Source organism: Anolis carolinensis, chromosome 4 (genome assembly GCF_035594765.1).
Source record: "Anolis carolinensis isolate JA03-04 chromosome 4, rAnoCar3.1.pri, whole genome shotgun sequence".
NCBI classification, from domain to species: Eukaryota; Metazoa; Chordata; class Lepidosauria; order Squamata; family Dactyloidae; genus Anolis; species Anolis carolinensis.
In genome coordinates, this window is record NC_085844.1 from 115,962,929 (window position 1) to 115,985,010 (window position 22,082).

Below are 22,082 nucleotides of genomic sequence, written 5' to 3' on the forward strand. Positions count from 1 at the left end.
AAAGCAAAACACAGAAGGCTTTAAGGTATCAACTGAGTATTTATTTAACAAAACCCAGTAAGACTTATAACAGACACTACAATTAGTTCCACAAATGTGGGGTATTTGTATCGAGAATAACGGATCATTGACTGTCAATATTTATTGTAAGTACTTGGTGCTTACAGCAAGGAAAAGCATATGCACTTCTGCAGCAATTGATTTTTACTCAGTTAAAGTTGCTAATTGGTGGTTATTCTTAACAAGGATGAAATAATAAACAGCAACAGCAATTCTAAAGCTTTGAATGAAAAATTTGATATTTCCACCATCTTTTAAAACGTGTTTTATCTGTTTTTGCTTCTATTTAAAGCTGAAGAGCAGAAGAACACAGATCAAAACAGAACAAAGAAACGTTTGGCTATAAAAACGCCTAACTAGCTAAGACAAGTTGGTCCAGGTGAAGGTGGCACAAGAAAACAGTATGGGAATAATAATAAAACAGAATGTACTTAAATAGATAGAAAACTGGAATAGGAATATAAGCATAGTATGTTTCAAGAGGGGAAAGTTCAAAACTAGATGGATAGAAGATTATGATCATCGAAATTTTACATTGGAATATGCAAAATGCTAACTTGTTTAATGATTGTATGTATAAGATGTATTAAGATGTATTAAGATGTCAAAAATCTGTTTATGTCTTTATAAAAATATCATGTACTTTCCCGACTTAGATATTTTTTTATTTTTGAGAAAATTGTTAATTGTATATTCTGATAAAAGAAGCTTAATTTGACTACAACTTTCCAGGCAGCTGTGCAGGTTAGAATGACAGAGTTGTCTATCCTCATCTGAAGGCTGTGTTGAAGGCTGCCTTTAAAAAACTAACATTTTTGTAGCATTCGTTTCTGAGTCTATTATCAGATATGCTACACTTTATCTTCAACTCAGGGATAATGGCAAAATAGTACACATTTAAAATATTTTTTTCTCATTGAGGCTATGTCTAAAGAAGTTTACCTTCTACATTTAAAAAAAGTTGTTTTTAAAACAGCATCTCTGAAACACCTTCAAGGCTGTATCATATAATAACTTGTAGTATAAACTGCAATTACTTTATGGGAAAAGGCTGACAGTTAATATAAAGAAAAGAAGCAGAAAAATAGCCTCAGTGGTGGTAGTTTGTAACAACATGCATTGGTGAGGTGACACTTCAGTTTGGCTTAAAATGTATTGTTTTAGAAAGACACATGTCCCCATTAATGCCGCATCTATTTCCAGACACTAGGATATTTTCCGAGACCTAAAGTGGAGTTGGGGTTGGGCCTAGATCTTCAGATTTCCACTGATCAGATAACATACTGGCATCCCAAGCATCACTCTCAAGAGTGACCTGAAAGGATGTGGCACAAGTTGGGTATCCCCAAATGCTTAGGACCAAAAGTGTTCCATATTTTGGGATGTTTTACTTATTGCTGCTAGCCACTTGTTTTTGCCTTCAAGTCTGCAGCTGTGGCACTCTTTCTCTTTCAGCTCTTCAGCTCTTTTTGCCAACTTCCACCTTTGAGGTGGTAAATGCAGCACTTCTGTTTGTTCATTTTTCCAGATTTGTGAACCTAGGAGGAAATTGAGGATCTGAAATATGAATAAAAGCAGAAATGCTGCAACCTCTGTCTTCAAGGTGGAAGCAGGTGGTTGCGGGCAAAAAAACTTTTTTTCATTCCAGGTTTCTGGATAAAAGGGGCTTAACCTGTTTTTGCAGACAACACCAGTCTTCCCTCTTCCTTAGGAGGAAGGACGAACAAAGTGATATCACCTTGTACTTGCAAGCACCAGATGATTAACACTGAAAGGAGCAACTTTAAGCAAATGGTTTTGCTCCTCCTCCCTTTCCAAAGAAATTCCTGTCATCTCTGCTCATCAAACAACAGGGGTTCTTCTCCGCTACAGTTGATAAGGGTAGGCCTTGGAAAAGATGCCATCTCCAATTTTGATGGAGGTAAATTGTGAAAAATGTCATTTTAACTGAGATTTCAGGAAGGGAACAACTCCCTGTAATGAGAGTATAGGCGCTCTCTCCCAGAAGAAATAAAGAGAAATTGGGAGTCTATGGTGTCTTTGAGCAAGCCTACTAAAGCAATGAGCAACACACTATAATGCTTGAAATGCAGTGCAAGAAAGTGCTATTGCAATGTTATCTAACAATTAACAGAATCCTGCATGAGTAAGTACAAAAGGAATAAAGGCTATCACATTTATCAAAACATTTTGACGAAGTTGAAATTAAACAGTAAAAGCTGTTATCTTGAAACAAACTGCAGCTTCATACTGGTGCAGACATTTACGTTACAGCTTGCCACATTTCAGATCCAAGCCTTCTTTTTATGTTTTCACAGACATATCTGCGTCTTGAGCCCACTTCATGCCATGCAAATGTTTCAGAGATTTTCTGCCACTTACCCTACACAGGAAGGAAAAGATATCATTAGCAAAAACAAATATCAACTTGATGCACCAAAATCATAATTCCCAAATATCCTTTTCTTGTCTTTTCAATCTATACTGCAGCACAAACAACGAGAAACAGAAATAGATAAGCCATTCTCAAGATGCATTTCCTAATGTTCTACTCAACTGGAAGAGCAGGATTTTGAATTTCAACTTGGTAGGCCTGCAAATAATTATATTCTCATTTTGGAAGATTTTTTTGTTAACTTGGTTTCCTTGTGAAAGCCATCCCATTGACGTACAAACAGATTTACCAGGATAGGATTTGGGGGAAGTAATTCACACACATCTAGACCTTAAGTGTAAAGGTCTGAAAAATCTCTAGACACCTTACATCTGACTCGTCACAACAATACCAATATTTTTCCCGCCAATGCAAACAGAAATCGATGCTCTGATATTCATAAGTATTTCCTTTTGCTATCTGTTTCTAAACAGGACATTAGTGATTACATCAGCATAGTTTACCAAATGTTACTGCCTTTGTATTAGAGAAGGCATGATAATAAAATGTTGAAAATATTAAATAATGCCTACCTCAATTTTATCACAACAAAATCACATCACCCAGAAATGAAACAGACACATTTTACATAGCAACACCACAACAGTACTAAGCTAAGAACTGCCAGCAAGGCAAAGAAGTGTAAATGAAGCCTATATTTGTGTGCTGTGAACAGAAAACTAGACATAACTAGATGAAGAATGTTTTTCATATCTTTTATAGAACAGAAACCTTTGCTCATGTCTTCTGGTTGCCATCGTCTTCATTTGAGCAGCACCTATAACACAAAGAATAAGTAAACAAGCAACTTGGTTTTTGTGAGATTAAAAATTCTGTAGCCATATGGCTGACTGCAGCTGCTACTGGAGTTGGTATGACCAACTCTTTTCAAATTTTGTAAAGAGGGATACGAAACAATCGTAGAGGAAATAGAATTTGTATGACATCTGTGTAAAACTGCCATCAGATGTGCAAGAGAGGCTGGAGTTCTGTTGCCAAAGCAGTGCGACACATTACTTTGTGTGCAAATAACTATCAAGTAATCTACGTCTTCATTTCAGTGAGAGTGAAAGCTGCATTCTGTCTCCTGCACGAACAAGAAATATTTTAAGTAAGTTGACAAAAATATACATTTACTACCTTTCGAATTAACTTAAGCTGGAGCGGAGTCAGGGTAGAGGCTCAAAACAGGCAGGTAGTATATCACTTGCTATACCTTGTTCGCTCATTATTTTTAGCATGGTGGGGAGAGAATTCATTGTGAGCACCCCACAGACAAGAAGCATCATGGAAATGTCACACGGAATGTGACAATACCTAGGTAGGTCCTTAAAAGTCCTATTTAAAAAACGTTTCGTACAAAACATTTAGATTTCGGGTGCCTTCATAATCTTGTTCAGCATACATGAAAAAGAATATATATAGAAGAATATGACACTATGGGAACTGCTTATTGAACAAAACCTGAACTGGCAAATATTAATTGATTTAGCTGAGTATCTTCACGATGAACAATGAACTATTGTTTAACTGGTTGCTAAATTTTTATCTACACATGCTGTCAGAAATAACCTTGTTAGGAAGGTGAAGTTGGTGTCTCAGCAAACCAGACCCCCTGGAGTAGGCGTTGAGTGGCCTGTGACTTGCCTTCCTTTGTCTCTCTCAGCACCATCAAAAAGGAAAAGTAAGAAAAACAGCACAAACATTAGTTAAAACCTGCATTCAATCCAGTAACGCACAGGAAAATATTTCATTACAGTGAAAGCAGATAGTATCTGTGTTGGAACTCACATCCTGCACAAATGAATAGGGACAGTCCTCATCAAGGAAATAAAATAAGCAGGTGAGTTAGCTGGCAGGGGAAAGCCTTTCTCTCATTGTCCTCCTTGCCTGCTGTCTCCCTTTCTCTTTCTCTTTTGTTATCTCCTATTTGTTAGACTGATACTTCTCAGGGAGATGCCCTTTTTTATTCAAGTTTCAGCCATATGGCAAGACCCCAGAGTCCTCCATTTTGTTCTTCTCCTGGGAGTATGGTGCGAGAAGAAGTCTCCGAAGAGCTTGATATTTAAGAGAGCTAGGTTCTTTCCTATATAAACATATTTCTTTCAATAAGGTTTTTTGTAACTCTTACAAGCTCGATTCTGCTTCTGTAATTGCTGATGCTCGTTTGCTCTACTGCTAAATCAAGACGCTTCTGATCACCTAAAACTGCTATTCCGACTTACATATTTAAATGCTTTTTTCCTTTTTAAAATTACCCTAGAATATGTAGGATGCTTGGGGGTGGGGACAGCATTTATATTGCAAAATCTGACAATTAAGTCTAGTATCGCTTTTAAAGGTTCACATTTATTCAGTAACTGCTACAATTAAGGGGCTATCGAAATAAAAGAAATTCTTATAGATACCCGAGTCAGCCACACTGGAAACAAAAATATTTTAAAAATGGCTACCAATGCCTTGTTCACAAAAGACTTTTATTATCTAATGATGCATACTGAAAACATACAGAAATCTGCATGGTCCACTTTACATGCAGCAAAACAATCTTCACTTTACAATAAGTGAAAGTCAACTGTTTTTATGCAAGAGACAACACTTTAAAGTCACATTTCTTAAAGAAAGCTTCATTTACAAAAGAAATAAAAGGTAAAGAAGCAATTACCGCTTTTAAAAAGCAGCTGCTTTGCTCAAGAGTGGAAGGTTTATGCCTGTATTGAAAGACAACATGATCACAAAGAATGAAAACAATGAACAAACAAAAAACACCTGCAGCATAAAGCAGTACACTTTCAAATGACATACAAATAGTTAAAAATTGAATTACGATGTTTTCTATCTGGCCATGAGAAAGGGTGTTCTTTTAGAACCAAAGCTGAACATTTGTTAGTAAATTGACTTTTCTCAAGTCTGAACTGTCTTTCATAAAAGGTATAAAGTCTATATAGCAAGTTGATGTTTTTAAAGAAACAAAAGTAATAAACAGTACACTGAAGGCGCTCTCTCCATCAAGTGCACATTCCCCCATTTTTTTCTTCGAATGTGATGATCAAACAGAAGTTGGAATTATGCCACAGTTGTAATGCCAGAAAACAAAAACAAGTTCATTTATAAAACATGCAGGGAATTCTGCTACAAAGCCCTTATTTGTCAGTTGTTCCAGTACAGTTAACATCTTAAAACACCAGCGATGTTGATGGTTTAGCTTACCTTCAGTGTACTGAAAGTTGTACGCAACCTGCTTTAAAAGAGGAGGCCATCCCTGCAGGGCAGGCGCAAGAAGGAACAGGCCCCCTTCGGCAATGACTACACACCAAGGGCATGCTGCTGTGGCCTGCACGCACACCTAGGAAAACGCAATATAAACAGCATTTACGCTGGCCATTTCTCAGAGACCCAAATGATGCCAATTCTGCTAAAAACCACAATCAACCACCCGGTCTAAACTGTTATTTGCTAACAGTCGCTTTGTTTATATGTATTTTAGAGAGGGAGGGAGGGATGGAAAGGACAGTGTGCATGTGCATCTGTATTTTTGAGTATGCCTATGTATTTTTATATATATATGTATATATATTATATTATAGAACTGCAACCATATACATTAGCATTGTATTTCTGTGCAGTTGTGGCAATTAAAACAGTTCTACAGTGAAAAGGGTAAACACAAGAGCCAGTAATCTAACATTTCTAAAAGAAATATCCGACTTCGTGTTAACTCACATATCACTCTTCCTCAACTTTGCCAGGAAATTATTTATATGTTATATGTACATTTATCAACTGCTGTGAAATTTCATCAGTCTTTGTATATTAACTATTCAAACCCTTTGAATATCTTCACTGGATTTAAATTTTCTCCTGGATGAAGGCATGTTGCAGTGCCTGGTTGATACTAATCCGCTTTGCAGGATCCAACATGAGGATCTGGTCCAACAAGTCCTTCAGCTGGTGAACCTTTTTGCGCTGGTCTTCGGGAAGGCGTTGGCACCCAATCAAATCTGCTAGCAGGTCCTTTGTTGGGTTAATGGTGCTCATGACAGTGACTTTTTCCTAAAAAAAAGTCATTCAATATTCACTTTCAGAAAAAGCAATGACAAAAACAGTACAAAAATATACATTCCAATTAAGAGCAGCATTTCACAAAATATAGAACAGGCATGTCATTTGGCTCTAGAATAGAGTACATCACATGAAAATAATGAGAACATTAAAAGAACTGCCAATCTTTCACAAGCTTTAGACGTGTCAATATAGCAAAACCTAACTAAAGAAACCAAAGAAAAGAAATACAGGTTGGGCAATTTCAATTTCAATGAAAAAGTATAAAAATTGTATGGTATACTTCTAAATAAAGCATCGCAGTGGTACAGTTCAGACTTACCCTTTCTGTTACTTTATCTACCTCTATGTACATGAAATTAAGGTTTTGATCGAAGTGCTGATCTTTGAAGACACCTTTTCGGATCATCTGAGGGAAAGGAAAACATAGCAAATTAAAAATCTTTAAAGATTCAAAAGTATATACCCTTAAAGTAGTAATCCCAAAAAAGGAGATTTGTTTCCATGATGTAGTCAACATAAAATAAAAAAAGAACTCAATTAGCTTTTATTATATATAATGGTGTTTCGAAAAAAATTACTTTATGCCTGAGAGACATATGAACTCCCTTTCAAATACAGTGATGCCTTGAGATAAGAGTTTCATGTGTTCCGTGGCTGAATTCTTAACTCAAATCACTCTTCCCTCAAAATGAATTTTCCCACTGATAAACTATTAAACTGTTCTGGCCCCCTGAAAACCCATCCATTTTTGTTACATATTTTAAGTAAGAAAATGTACTTTATAAATAATAAATTATGTATAAATGCACATTCACATGGAACAATAGAAAATATCAACTTTAAAATGGTAGAAGCACAAAGTTGTTGAAAGAAAGCACAAAGCAAAGAGGCAGAAGCATTATTTTCTTCATACTGTACTCATTCCAACCCAGATCCTTCTCTTGCTCCCTCTCCCTCTCTTTCTGCATGAAGCCAAACATCAGGAATAAAAACGACACAAAATCAACTATCCCAAAGTTCCTCAAAGCAGACAAGAGCAAAGTAGAAAGCAATCTCCCAAAGCAGACAAGAGCAAAACGGACAGCAATCTCCCAAAATGAACAAGAGCAAAGCAGAAAGCAATCTTCCAAAGTGGACAAGAGCATGAAGCATGGAGGCTGCTCCCTTGAAGCCCTAAAGCCCTGTACTCTGGTGTTACAGCTTCCTCTGGCATTAGCTCTTAATTCAAAATGCTGCTTGTATGTCAAAGCAAAACCTGGGATGAGTGATGGTTCTTAACTCAAAAATGCTCTTAAGTTGGGACTCTCTTAAGTCGAGGTTCCACTGTATCGAGTTCAAGTTCACTTTATAATGGTCAATGACCAGCTCATAAGAGGGACACAGCCCGCACCAACACATCAGGTCTAAGGTTCCACTGTATGTCAGTATGCCACTGTATGCCAGCTCACCAACAAGTTCCAAGGAAAATTGGAATAAATGGTAGATTATAACTGTGTCCCTCTGTATAAATTAAAATACATGAAAATTTACTACCGACTTACCATCCAGAAATTTACATCACAATCCAATTTAAGATGCTGGTTGGTAAAGTGACATCCAAGCAAAATTCCGAGTTTTGGGCATGATGGGGAACTGCACTTTAAATTAATAAGGTAAACAATTTGGTGATCAGCTGGAGGGGAAGGAGACAACGAATCAAGGGAGGAAGTGTGAATAAGCAAGGAAGTACCAGGCCATGAATTCCTACAATACCAAGACAATCTGGAGACACTGGTACATTTTAATAAGCACTATATTTCGTTACCTTGTTTGGCATCTTTCCTTTGAGGTCCATTGCAAGTTTCAACATATGGTTATTGGTTTTCCCAGGAAACAATATTTTTCCTGTGTAAAGTTCATATAAGGTACAGCCTACAGACCACATATCTATACCGTAGTCATAGATTTTGCCTATAACTGAAGGAAAACAGTTTTAGAATTAATCATACAAAACAACAGACAGAAATTAAGGTCACTCACTTCTCCTGAATCAGCCAGAGAATGAACATTTATCCCGTGCCTATCTATTCAAAAAAGGTGCATGTTACTAAACTACTTTCTTTTTCACCTCTCCTTCTAGTCTTCAAAAATCTTTTAGTGAATTAGGCATCTTCTAATAACCTACATCATTCTTAGTTTTTCTCACATTTGTTGTGTTAAATGGTGGATGAAAAGAGATTTGATGAAAAGTCAAACAGAAATTATGCAACATGGTGGTATCTCACTCAACAGTACAAAATGAAACAGTTTTTCATGCAGCCATTTCTAAACAGCTATTCAGTTAGGATTTCTGCAACTTCGTAGTCTTAGAAAACTATGATTCACATGCATTAATGCCATACAGAAAGTGCCATGGGAATATGTGGATAGCACTTCAAGTCCCTGTTAACTATAGTCTGCCTTTACATTCCACCTTCCATATTAAGTACACAACAGGAAACCAAATACAAATTTCCACACATCTCACTCTTCATACATGTGTAAATCAGATCAAGTACTAACTGCAATATTTGAGGATCTCAAAATAGATTAACTTACTGATTTCAGGAGCACGATAAAATCGGCTGACAAGATATGGCGTAATGTCATTATCAGCAACATGGGACGCTGACCCAAAGTCACAAAGCTTTAAAATGGTTTTAGACTCATTCACCTAAAAAGTAGGAAAGCTGTAGTTAAACCTTCTAGAGGACAAAAAGCAATAAGTTGCACTGTTATAGAGTGCATATGATACACCAATATTTGAATGTCCTAAGTAGTGTACTATTCAACTTCACTTATGTTTATGGAACATGCTATTTGGAGGAAAACAGAAGCAGACCTCAGATCATGATCAGTGGCTACGGAATTATGGAGTTATAGTACCCCCTTCAAACAAAAACAATCCCCTTCCCAACTTTGCAGAACTCTGATCAGGGTCAGAAACAAATGGAAGAGAGAGCTGTTATTTTTATGTCCAGTTACAAAATCTGGAAGAATAAGCATCTTGAGCCACAGTAGATACCAGGCTGGAAGAACTGCTGGTTTAATCCATTAAAGGTCTTCCCACATACAAGAATCTCCTTAAATTATAAGCGCCAAAAACATTGTCTGAAAAAACACAACAACCACTTCCAAGACATGCATATTGTTCTTTTTTTAAAAAGCTATTCTGTAGTAAGACTGACATCTACTGAGAAAGAATGGAATTTCTTTTTCTGGTTATTCTTATCAATGAGGAAATATGCGACAATTCAGACTGTTATAGCCAGTAATAAAGTTTGCACTTACATTCAGAGCATCATTACCCAATAATCTCCCAGCTTCTGAATTACATCCTAAAACTCTCAACAGTATTTATTTATTTACCATATTTATATCCTGCCTTTGTCATCCCGGAGGGGACCCAAGGCGGTCTTACAACAGGTAGCAATTTGATGGCATATAAACAATTACAATTAAAACCAAACAATCAAAACATGGAATATTAAAAACAATTAAAACCATGCCAATCAAAACATAATCCAGGGCCATTCCATTTGTCAATCACATTGTTTCATAGTCACTTATTGCACTGCTCCAATTACTTGTCAAAAGCTTGGTCCCAAAGCCATGTCTTAAGAGAAGCTTCTAAACATACAATTAACACTGCCTTCATAGGGTAATGCTGTGTTGCAGATTTGTTTCATTCTATCAAAATATAAAAATGAACCCACTATACACATCATATGTACTATGTAGGGAATGGGAAATGGAGGCTAAAGCTTTTCTTCAAGGAGGGATTTTCATTTTAATAAGGAAAAGCATTCAATTGTTCACCTGACCACTTTACAACAAGGGTAGGGAATCAGTGTCCCTCTACATTCTAGATTTCAACTGCCATCAGTTATAGCCCAATACTAGATTATAGGCATTACAATGCAAAAAAATCTGGAGTAGAAAGATCCCTGTTCCACAGAAACTTAATATATTTTATACTCATAAGGTTTGTTGTGGACTTTGTTTTTTCTGCAATTGATTTAAACATTAATAGAAAACTAAATTATTTTTCCCAAGGCTATTTGTGTGTTATTTGGAAATGCCCAGAGTGAGTGTAGTAGCACCAGCATAGAGCCGTTCCAGCTAATGGGATCAATTCACACGGCTTGTCAATTCTAATCTTATAGCTGGTCTTACAACAGGGGTTATCACATGGCGGACATAATATGCAAACCAACCTTTAGATACAGCATAACTATTTTGGAACATACACTTTGGATCTGATTTTACTTTTTACAATATTATTCTAAAGCACACTACTTTTTTTCAGAGTAAAGTAAAAGCATTCTAAACGCATTCTAAATTCTCACAGTAATACAAACTTAATACAAATCCAAAGTACAGCCTGCCCTCTGTACACACAGATTCTGCATCTACATATTCAATCAAACATAGCTCAAGAATGTTTTTAAAAAACATTTTTATAAATGCAAACGTTGATTTTACTATGCATCAAACACTGCACTGTGCTGTAGCCTTCTACCATTTCACAAAACCTCAGGTTCTCTCCAGCACTCCTTTGAGTTGTCTGCCATTTTATATAAGGGATGCCATTTTACTATGCCATTTTATATTAAGACATCCATGGATTTTGATAACCATAGGGACATCTTGGAACCAAACTCCAGCAAACACTGAGGGCCCATTGTATTGTATTTTTGTCTCTTACAGATTTTTTTTACACAGTTGTACACCAAATATTACTTACTAAAATATTATCTGGTTTGATATCAGCATGCAGTATGTTGCATCTTTTAAGAAGTTTGAGTGCCAGGAACAACTGCTGACTGTAGGATCGTACAGCTTTTATGTGGAGACCAACATCTTTTCCATACTTCTTTAGTACCTCTCGTAAATTCATACTTGAAGAAAAAACAGAAACACAAAGAAATAAAGGGGGGATTAAACAAGGAGTAACTAAATGAAATCAGATACATTTTCATTAATGGAAAACTATTTCTGATTTCCTTTGTTCCAGTATGTCATTCCAGACTAGACAGATGTACAGTAAGCACTACTCAAGCAGAAGGGCCATGAGTATACACACTTATTCCTATTCCTTCCATCCCCTACCCACCATATGTTTATCCAGAAAGTTTGACAAGGAAGGCAGCATCCATGTTCAGCTGAACACTGTGACAATGCTCTCACCCCAGGAATCTTGTGCAACCAGGATTCTTTATCACAATGGTAACTACTTTCAGCCAAATGCAACCACAATCTCTTTTCAAATCACTTGGTGCAACACACAGAGCTCAAGAAGATTGAAACCACAGCATATATAGTCTTTACTTGGATTCCTGAAGTTCTGCACAAGACTACATCTAAGTAAGTGCAAAGGAACAACTATGTCTGAAACATTCAGACTATGTGTTATTTTGAAAAGAAGAAAAATAAGCGTAAGATTAACAAAGAGACTTAGAAAAATACCTTTTAAAAAGGACTTAAATCTATCTTTGAAACCTACCTGAGTGGTTCAAACACAAGACAGAGATGCTGCTTGTGATAAAAATGGCGGAACAATCGTAGGCAATGAAACTTGTCATCAGGATCTGCATCATTAAGCTTCTTCAAAAATTCCAATTCTTTTAAGCCAGTTTTTTGCCTGAAAAGAGAACCATGTAATAGGACATTGAGCACATAACAACCAGTATTTAAACGGCAGGGATATGTCAATATAAAGCAGCAACAATAATAAAGGAAACATTTACTGTAGTCACAGACTAGAAGATGGCACATTAGAGGTAGTTACAAAGAAGAAGGTGACAATGACCTGCTTGTCCCTGAAACTGGCTCAAATGAGCATTTTGAAGTTTGCAAAATCCTTACATATTGCAGACATTTGAAAAAAAAGAGGTAACATAGACAGCAGATGTCCAAGAGAGAATGTGCTACATAGGACTCTGAGGAAACGTTTTTGCTGATGACCCAGGAAATGCAACAAAGCCAAAGGAAGGAGAAAAGAGTAGCTTTTGCATATGTAAAAGAAAGTCACTATTTCTGTTTTTCTGTGACATCCCTTTCTCAAAAAACTCCTCTGCATGGATTGCAAGATCAGAAAATCTGCGAGAGAACTCTTTCTTGCTTCAGGTATCACAACTATGTAGGTGGAAAACAATGGAGGGGAAATAAATTGTTTCAGTTATACAAAAAGAAAAAAAAGTTATGATAAATTTAGAACAACAATTGAAATGCCAGAAATACCAACTCTCAGAAAAGACCTAGTGGCAGCCTGGATTAGCCAATCTGTACGGTGCTTTTTAATAAAGCCATCTGTATATTTAAAGAAAAATAAATTTGATTTTTATGAAATATTCTGGAACAAAAGTACAATAACATTCCCATTCACATGGTTGATACTGATGTTTTAATACAGTAGAGTCTCACTTATCCAAGCTAAACGGGCCGGCAGAACCTTGGATAAATTAATATCTTGGATAATAAGAATTAAGGAAAAGTCTATTAAACATCAAATTAGGTTATTTTACAAATTAAGCATCAAAACATAATGTTATACAACAAATTTGACAGAAAAAGTAGTTCAATATGCAATAATGTTATGTTGTAATTACTGTATTACGAATTTAGCCCCAAAATATCATGAAATATTGAAAACATTGACTACAAAAAGGCCTTGGATAATCCAGAACCTTGGATAAGTGAGTCTTGGATAAGTGAGACTCTACTGTACTATCAAAATCTGCTGCATAAAGATTGCAACAATAGAATTTGCTATGACTGACAATTTGGAGCTGGAATATGGTTTCAATACTTTAAAGCCCATGAAATGGCAGCTGATCTAAGATTGTAGAAACCTTAGAAATTTCCCTCCTTTATTTAAATCATCCTGCCAGAATTAACAGATACCCATATAGTATGCGAGTGGCACTAACAGAAGATCCAGGAAGGCCTTACTAATCCTCAACTGCCTCCCCGCCAACCGTCTAGATGTCATATGGTAGTGAATGGGAGCCAAAGAAAGCCCTGGCAGGCTACAGCTCACCTGCTCCTTGCCCAGTTTCCCCTTCTATTTCCCCGATATTGCACTCATACTAGGAGAGAATCCTGGAAAGTTATAGATGCCCCAAATCACACCCAGCTTCTCAGAAGTGAAAAGGGAGTACAGCAAAGAGACATGGGAAGGAGAAGAGGGAGGGAAAGAATAAGGAACATGCCATTTAGCCAGAGGTTGTTGAAGATTTGTGAAAGAGAAGAAGGAGCAAAGAAAAGGGAAAAAGAACACATTTAACTAAGAGTGGCAGGGGAAGCTGTTGGGAAAAGGAGGACATGAAATCAACTATTAAAACAGAAAAAAGAAATGCTTGAGCTGAAGTGATACAACAGTTACACCATATTTTTGGCTAATGGTATTGCAATGCATATGAATCTTAAGACCAGGAAAAGAACCTGTACTGGAGTTTTAACGATTGAGAGTTGGGTAAGGAAGGTGGGAACAAAACTGGGTAAATTAATAACAAGAAATAACACAAAGGAGTACTCATGCCACACCGTATTCAATGACTTCTGAGTAGATCTCATTGTAACAGTTCAGCATACTATATATGCACACTATTATGTAAAGATATTTAAAAATCTCACTTACATAAGCTCGTTGTTCCTAATAATTTTGACAGCCACTTCTTGGTTTGCTCTTGCCATATCTCTGGCCCTCACTACATTACTGAAAACTCCTTGGCCAGTGTAGCCATATACATTATAACGTTTATCTAGGACTTCACCAATATTAACACCTAGGCGAAATGAAACATATGTAGTAAGATACAAATTACTGTTAAACAAATTTTCTATGCACACTTAAAACATCTTAACACAGCATTGGGGGAGGGGGGGCAAGAAAGATGATATCCCATATAATTACACAAAATGCAAACAAACTATACATGAGCAATTGTGTTAAACTATATTGCAGTTCAGCTATATTCTGTCATGGGACATCTCATAAATAGAACTTTATTTCATAATAATTGTAATGGTCACCATACAAAAATTGGCTTATGTGAACAATATCAATCCCTGCCCCAATTGTCTCTAGGAAGAGATGCTGGGATGATGTGCTCTCTCCCCTACTGCTTTCGCTTTAGCCATAATGGGAATAGCCTATTTGAACATAAGATTTTCAAAAACTATATGAGAAAGAACTTCCCAAAACATTGTCAAATGCAAAACGTATCTGAACAGGCCCAATCTAAGATGCTAGAAGATAAAGTTACAGAAATGCCCCCCCCCCCCCTGCTCAGTTTTTACACGTCATATCTGGGAAAGAAAATATATTAAGAACCACCATGCTGGGTTGGGATACCACATGTTACTAACCCAAGACATTATTCACAGGGGGACAACTATGCCTACAGGCAGCCATAAGCAGAAATTAATAGCAGCAGTATCTACTGAATCATGATCCCAAGAAACTGGGTACTAAGAGAAAAAATGTCTCTGGAAGCTGGCCCTTATTTTACTAAGACAATGTCGTTCTTATATAATACTCTACATAAGTATGCAATTTCCCAAAATGAAAATTAATGCATGCCATGTACAGAAGGTATAGAACTCATCAGTTATACTCACGATAATATCCCTCTGCATCTGTCCAATTATCCCTGAGATTGGGGTTTTCTTTGAAATCTTTTCCAATGCCAGCAGCTCTAAGGCGTGCACTCTAAAAGAAAGCAAAACAAATCCAGCCTTTTTGTTTCTGTTCTCCATACATAAATTATTTTCTATATTCTTGAGGAATGAATTTGCCTTTAAATCTAGTTTTACAAAGGGATGTATTTTTATGATAAAGAGAAGAATTCAATGATACTACTGTACTAAAAATATTATGCAAATCTTTATTGCCACTTAAGTGTCTTTTATATTCCCAACTGTGATTTTGTGCAATACAATGCAGATGGAGAGCAACCATTCTCTGAACTTCAAAGTCTACTCACAATACTTGCATAAAATTGATGAATTTTTTTTATTCACGACCATTTGATTTTTATTTAGTACAAGATAATAAGAAAAATTGTCAAAGAATCACGGTTCTTTACCAATTTAGTTTTACAATAGGGACTAGAACTTCTGAAACACTGATATGCAATGTTATAAAATTACTTACATCAAAATATGCAGCAAACATATCATCTGATTCTGTAAACATATCAGGAGCTGTGATTTTCTTCTGAGATGAACCTGAAAAGCCACAAATAATTTTTATCAATCTTTTCATAGTTATAACAACATACTACCCTGTTTTAGGAATCTTCTGAAGAAAGTTTTTTTTTGCCTGGCACCAAAAAGATATCCCACACAGCACCAGATAAATCTCCCTATTAAACTGAAGAATGAGAGACTTCTAGAACAAGGGTGCCCTCTCTGAAGGACAGTGTCTGTTGGTGATCGGCAATTATTTTCTTCCAAGATGTTGAAGACTGGCACCATATTTGTGCCCACTGTGTATAATTTCTTTCTTGAAATTTTTTCCAGGGACCAGCAGCTAATGGCTCAATGATGGGTATCAGTCTAGAAAACATCACACTGAGTAGCACTTGTCCCTATCCACTTAAACCTATGATGGTTTAAGTGGATAGGGACAAATGCTACTCAGTGTGATAAGTTTCTAGACTGGCAGTATGAAAAGAGGAAATAATGCAGTTTTTAATATACAGAAAAAATGTGTGAGAGCAGATCTTTAAGCTGTTTAAGCCTTTAAAATTTAAACCCAATGAAGCTGTTGAAAAAAACATCAAATTATCCTTGGGTCCAGTGGTAGACATAAAGAAAGTGGGAGAGCAGTAATCTCCCCTTCCCACTTCAATCCCACATTCAATCTCAAAATTTGTTCCGATTAAGAAAATAATCAAAATATATGTTTTAAACAGCAGTTCTAGCAGAGGGAAGAGAAAAATGTCCCATCATGCTGATGCTGCACTGTATGTCAATGCATACAATGTGCACTTTTTTCTCCTGATTCAACATTTAGATACCAAAACCATATTGTCTATAACTGAACTAGGCTTCTTTAAATGAAGAAACATGTGTTTTCATATATCCTAGAAATGACACAATCTCTTAATCATAGCTACCTTGGCATTATACTTGATCTCCTTTACATTTTAAGAAGTATTTCGTCTTTCGGAAATTACACAGAAATACTTCTGATTCTTACCATTATTTTGCTCAACTGTCATAAGGTTGTGCTTAGCCTTCACTGAGGCCTCAAATGTGTCCATATTTTCTCGCTCATACTCTTTCACATCAGCAGCAACTCGTTCGAGAATGTCATCTGGTGAGTTGGAGCGACTGCGAGTACTGCTCTGAGGACTGCTTGGTTCAGACGGCATGGAGAGGTTACTATCTTCAGTTACATACTTGTATTTCTGGAGAGAATTCATCATAATTTAAGATAGTGACAAACTATCATCTAATTTAGATATAATATTGAGAGAAACCAAATTGAGCATTAAGGTGACGTTAGATCCTGTTTACTCCTCCATACTACAGCCCCATGATACATCCCAGATTCCCAAGTTAAGATTTTCAGGGGCAGTAAGTGAGAAAAGCACTCACTATATCAAACAAATTTTGTTGGGGGGTAATTTTCAAAAAACAAAAGCATCCAAAAATAGGTAAAGTAGCAAAAACAGCATTAGTAGCAGTTCAGCAGATCAGACGCTTCTAGTGCCAGGAGTAGAGCGATTGCACTTAAGCACTTCAGGAACAGAGTCAAGCTTTAAAAATTATGAAACACTTTAATCAAATAACTACATTACTAAATAGGAAAGTTAACAGAACCTATGTATTTAACTAACTCACAACAGACATCTTGTCACTCTCCATGTTCATAGAAGAGCAAAATAGAGGATGCAAGGGATAGTAATGAGCTCGGAAAAAGAGGCATGTCCCTGAGAATCAAGGAAATAGGAGAGAATAGTGTGACAAACAAAAAGGCCAATGAGGGAAGGGTTTTTCCCTGCTAGCTAACTCATTTGCCTATCTATGTCCTTGATGAGGACTGCAAACTTGTGAAGGATGTGACTGAGTTCCAATAACTTTCACCCACCAATTCTAAATTCAACTGTTTCTTTGCTTGAACAAACAAACCTTTGTTTGCAGAAGTCTACATTTCTATGACCACAACTGTAGATGGGTTGGAATTTCCTGTGTGGGCTATCATGTCAATATGATCATATCCTGTCCTGTTTCTAGTCTCTGAACAAACAGAGGCTCTATGGTGGTAACCAGGTATGTAAAGAATGGTGGAATTTGGAACTGTGTGGATATTTGAATGTGTAACCATGTTTTGTGACTTCTCTGGGTTATAATATTTTACGCTTATTCCAGCAATTGAATTGCAACATGACATTGCAGGCTGAGCTCCGCTTTTCCTGTTGACATGCTGTTTTAAAGATACTCACACCTTTCCACACTATATCTCTCTTCCTACCTACAACTGAAAAGTAAGTGACTTACACATAACTATTCAGTCTCCATTCCTCTGCACAGTAATTATCGATCTAAAAATACCACTATTTTAAAAAGTTGACAAAATATTAATCTCATGCCATAACCTTAGGGAACCTCCAAAACTCATTAGTGCTTATCTTTTTTGGATCAGACTACATTGAGAAAGTTATAAAAGCTCCCCAGGCAAAAATTACTTAACCACAGTTTTAACAGCAGTAAGGAAATATAAGTTTTCTTCCCTTTGTAATCAGCTTATGGACCCTCTTCAAGGCTTATGAACTGTTGCATTATGATTATTACCCTTGATAAGTCTATTAAAATGTAATTTTGGTAAGCATAATCACATACCTGTACAATTGCTTGCCTCTGTAATCTTCTCTGTTCTATGAGAGCCTCTTCATCTTCTTCTTCAACATCATAGTCTTCAAGGCTATTAGAAAATGTAGAATATTAGAAAGTGTAACAATATCACTCAAAACCTGCTAACACAGCATTTTTTTCTTTGAAAAAGTATTGAAGGAATACTGAAAAATGTACACCTTAAAATCCATAAACCCAACTGCAGTCAAAACAGAAAGAACTGTGAAAATATCACTGTGGATTCAAGGTTTGCATTATTTTTCTCAAATAGCTGTGTCGCATAATAAATGGCTCAGAATTGAAAATTAGCTAATGGGTCTGAACTCACTATTAACTTTCAAGACTGCCCACCATGTTGAAAATACTGCCCACCTTGCATTTTATGAAGTATCAAAATTGTCATTCTTACTTTTCATCTGATGAAGATTCCTGCTCAACTTTCATTCCTTCAGAAAGACTTCCTTTAAATTTATCTTCTATTTTGCTCCTACTTCTACGTCTGTGGCCACCCCGTGACCTGGATCTCCTTCTAAGGCGAGATCTACTTCGTCGATATCTATCCCTGAAAATTGGGAAAATGTTTTTAAACTGTGAAGACCAAGTACACTTTTAAATCAACAAGTATTAATTCTTCTGCTTTGTCATAATCAAGATTTTCATTTTAAAATTCAAATAATATTTATCCGAAAGTGAACCATGATTTTGAGAGACTGAGGAAAATATATTAGTGACAGTACAGTACAGTCACACACACACACACAAGCTTTGAGTAGCATAGGGAAGGGTTAACACGTGTAGTGTTTGCTTTGCTGTCTGTGTACCTGTTCAGAAGATTTCATCTAACTTTCTGTCCCTAGGATAATTGGATTTTGAAAAATGTGGCTTGTTCTGAAAAGAAGGATTGGTGATGAAGCTTCAGTTGAGACCCGTTTTCCTTATGATAACTCTTCCAGGAGTGAATTTCCCTTCCTAGGATAGATTTCTCTCACATCCTGTTGTCTCAAACCCATTCTTAACTATGAGTCATTTGTAAGTCAGATGTTTGTAACTAGGGGGCTGTCTGTACTACGATTTTGAATATGATGCTGTGCTTGTGCTTGTTAAGATTTTGTTGGACAAAAACCAAAAAGATATAGTATCATTTGACACAAATCAACATAGCTTTGGAAATGGCTGAACATATAATGGGAAATGAAGATCATTAAAATATAACAAATGCTGTTGTGTCATTTCAAGTTTTTTCCAACTTACAGAAACCCTACAGGAAATGTTTTGTTCATAGGGGCTTTGCCTTGGCTTCCTTGAGGCTGACTGAGAGTGATTTGTCCAAGGTCACCCAGTTGGTTTCCATAGCTGAGCAGGGGTACGAACCCTGTTCTCCAGTCTTATTCCAATGCTCAAACCACTACACCAAGCTGCCTCTCAAAAAATAAAAATAAGAAACAGCTACTGTAAATTTACACACAGAGTTTGCTTCTACTACAAACTGTACAGTGCACACATACCTTCTCCGAGGAGATCTACTCCTCCTTCTTGGAGACCGACTACGACGTAAAGGTGAGCGAGACCTTCGTCGAATGGGAGATCTGGATCTTCTTCTGGATGGGGACCATCTAGGTGGACTTGCGTCTTTTGAGCGCTCACTCCTAGAGAGGATATCATCTCTAGTTCGTGTTCTTGAAGGTAAAAGATGATAAGATATAAAGCTGGAAGCTTATACAAAACAATAAGCATATCCTTTAAAATGGCAGAAACTGAAATGTGAAGAAAAATGTACCACAAAATTTTACAAAACTGTAAAAGCTACTGAAGCTTTCTCCAAGGCTAGCATCCTTTTTGGATTTCCACCGCCATCATCCCTAAGTAGAACAGGACAGTGACAGAAGGTGAATGATGCTACAGAATTAATGCCATAGCTGTCATAACAGTGCTATGGAACAATGGGAACATAGCTTTACAAAGTCATTAGTCTTCTCTGCCAAAGACTGCTGCTGCATCACCAAACTTCAACATACACGACTCCATAGCATTCAGCTATGGCAGTTAAAGTCATGTCCAACTGTATTAATTCTATAATGTAGATGCACCCAGAAAAATAATTTTTTCAAAGGCCCATTACATAGAAAAATTCACATTCTGAATTTTAAACTATCTCCAGTGATCCAAGTGAAAGCTATCCAGAGAAATTAATCAAGAAATTTAATATTTCTGAGTATTGTGCGCCACTTTGGGTCAAACACTGGGAGAAAAGAGGGTATTAACTAATTAGCTAATTAATTAAAATGCTAGTATCTCCATGAGCAAAGAAGCAAGCAACAAAGAGTAATGAACTTTTATTTGTGTTACAAGAAACTTTATTTTGTAAGTCCTGCAACTATGTTATTTTTGCTACAAGGAAAAGCCTCCAAAGGAAGTAAGAAACGGGCCTGTGTGTTTTTGTTCTGTCAATCATTTTATGGCTGCTGTTGCTGGATTACAACGCTGCTAGTAATTACTCTACTATACATTTACGGCAGTGGTTCTCAACCTGTTGGTCAGATGTTTTGGCCTTCAACTCCCAGAAATCCTAACAGCTGGTAAACTGAGCCACAGGTTGAGAAACACTGATTTACACAGAGGGTATTTTGCTTATAAGCCACTTGCCCAAGAATTATTAGTGTAAATACATTTATAAATAGTCTTCCTAATGCAAATTCAAAGTACATGGGGTTTATTGTCCCAAACTAAAATTGGAAGGATATTTTGCTAAAAGAGTGATTTACCACTACACTGTAATGCAATTCATACGGAATACTGCAAATAAGATCCTTAGGTACAATAAACATGACGTTTTTTTCAATGCTTGGATAGGCTGAGAGAATAAGATACAAGACTGCTGCTGTAGAATTCACTAAGACTCCTTCTGCAGGTAAGATCATTGTATTCAAGTTTTCCCATGCTCATACAAACATGGTCAACTCCCACTAGTAATATACAGAAAGAAATATTCTGGGTGATCCTGTGTGGTGTAATCTCCTTCTCTGGACGTTTTTAAACAGAAGCTGGTTTTGGGTGTGCTTTGATTGTGTATTCCTGTATGGGACTTGGACAGGATAGCCTTGTGGTTTCTCACACCACTTTGATTCTATGATCATTAAAAATTAACCCCAAGCAACCCCTTAATAACTGAAAACTACAGTATATTAATATTGGAATGACATCTAATAGTTGAGCAGGAATAATGGAATTAAGTCAGAGGATGCCATGTATGATGCATAAAAGCTAAAGTAGCTTTGCCCTTGTGACAGGAAACTCCCACAGCACTCATCTCAACAGATGACATCCTTTTCTCAGCAGTTTCCAATAAAAAGCAGACAAAATGAAAAGATCACAATGAAGGTCAAAACTCAAAAATTCTCTTCTTGTTATATATGACATTAGTACCTGCTGAAAAATCATGCCTGCTCCCAAGTAAGCTTGTAAGCTAAGGTCCAATAACACTGAACAAATAGAAACATTGTCAATAAATATTTACTGTATGTAAGTTTCAAGGATTCAATGGCTGCTCTACTCTAACTGAGACTATGCAATGTGTGAACATATTAAGAATGTACTTGTTTAACTATGAACTTTTCAATATTTTCAATATCTCTGGAGA

The 22,082-nt window shown here is 36.5% G+C and overlaps 1 protein-coding gene across 8 annotated transcripts in view; it reads right to left on the minus strand.

The window, feature by feature from the left end:
- Positions 1–19: 19 nt before the first annotated feature.
- Positions 20–22,082, minus strand: part of prp4k (pre-mRNA processing factor kinase PRP4K) — a 30,585-nt gene continuing 8,522 nt past the window's right edge. The window contains exons 3-18 of one of the 8 annotated variants that reach the window (XR_010005165.1): positions 19,951–20,121; positions 18,855–19,007; positions 18,434–18,515; positions 16,788–16,998; positions 15,738–15,811; positions 15,203–15,293; positions 14,220–14,367; positions 12,084–12,221; positions 11,325–11,478; positions 9,137–9,251; positions 8,364–8,515; positions 6,879–6,965; positions 5,160–6,547; positions 4,067–4,151; positions 3,227–3,272; positions 20–2,443 (exon numbers count right to left, since the gene is read on the minus strand). Coding sequence is in view for 3 of the 8 variants with exons in the window: in XM_062977665.1 (XP_062833735.1) it covers positions 6,344–6,547; positions 6,879–6,965; positions 8,364–8,515; positions 9,137–9,251; positions 11,325–11,478; positions 12,084–12,221; positions 14,220–14,367; positions 15,203–15,293; positions 15,738–15,811; positions 16,788–16,998; positions 18,434–18,515; positions 18,855–19,007; positions 19,951–20,121 (1,780 nt within the window). In the remaining 5 variants the exon portion in view is untranslated. The other 7 variants (XR_010005168.1, XR_010005164.1, XR_010005166.1 and 4 more) reach the window with 7 other exon arrangements.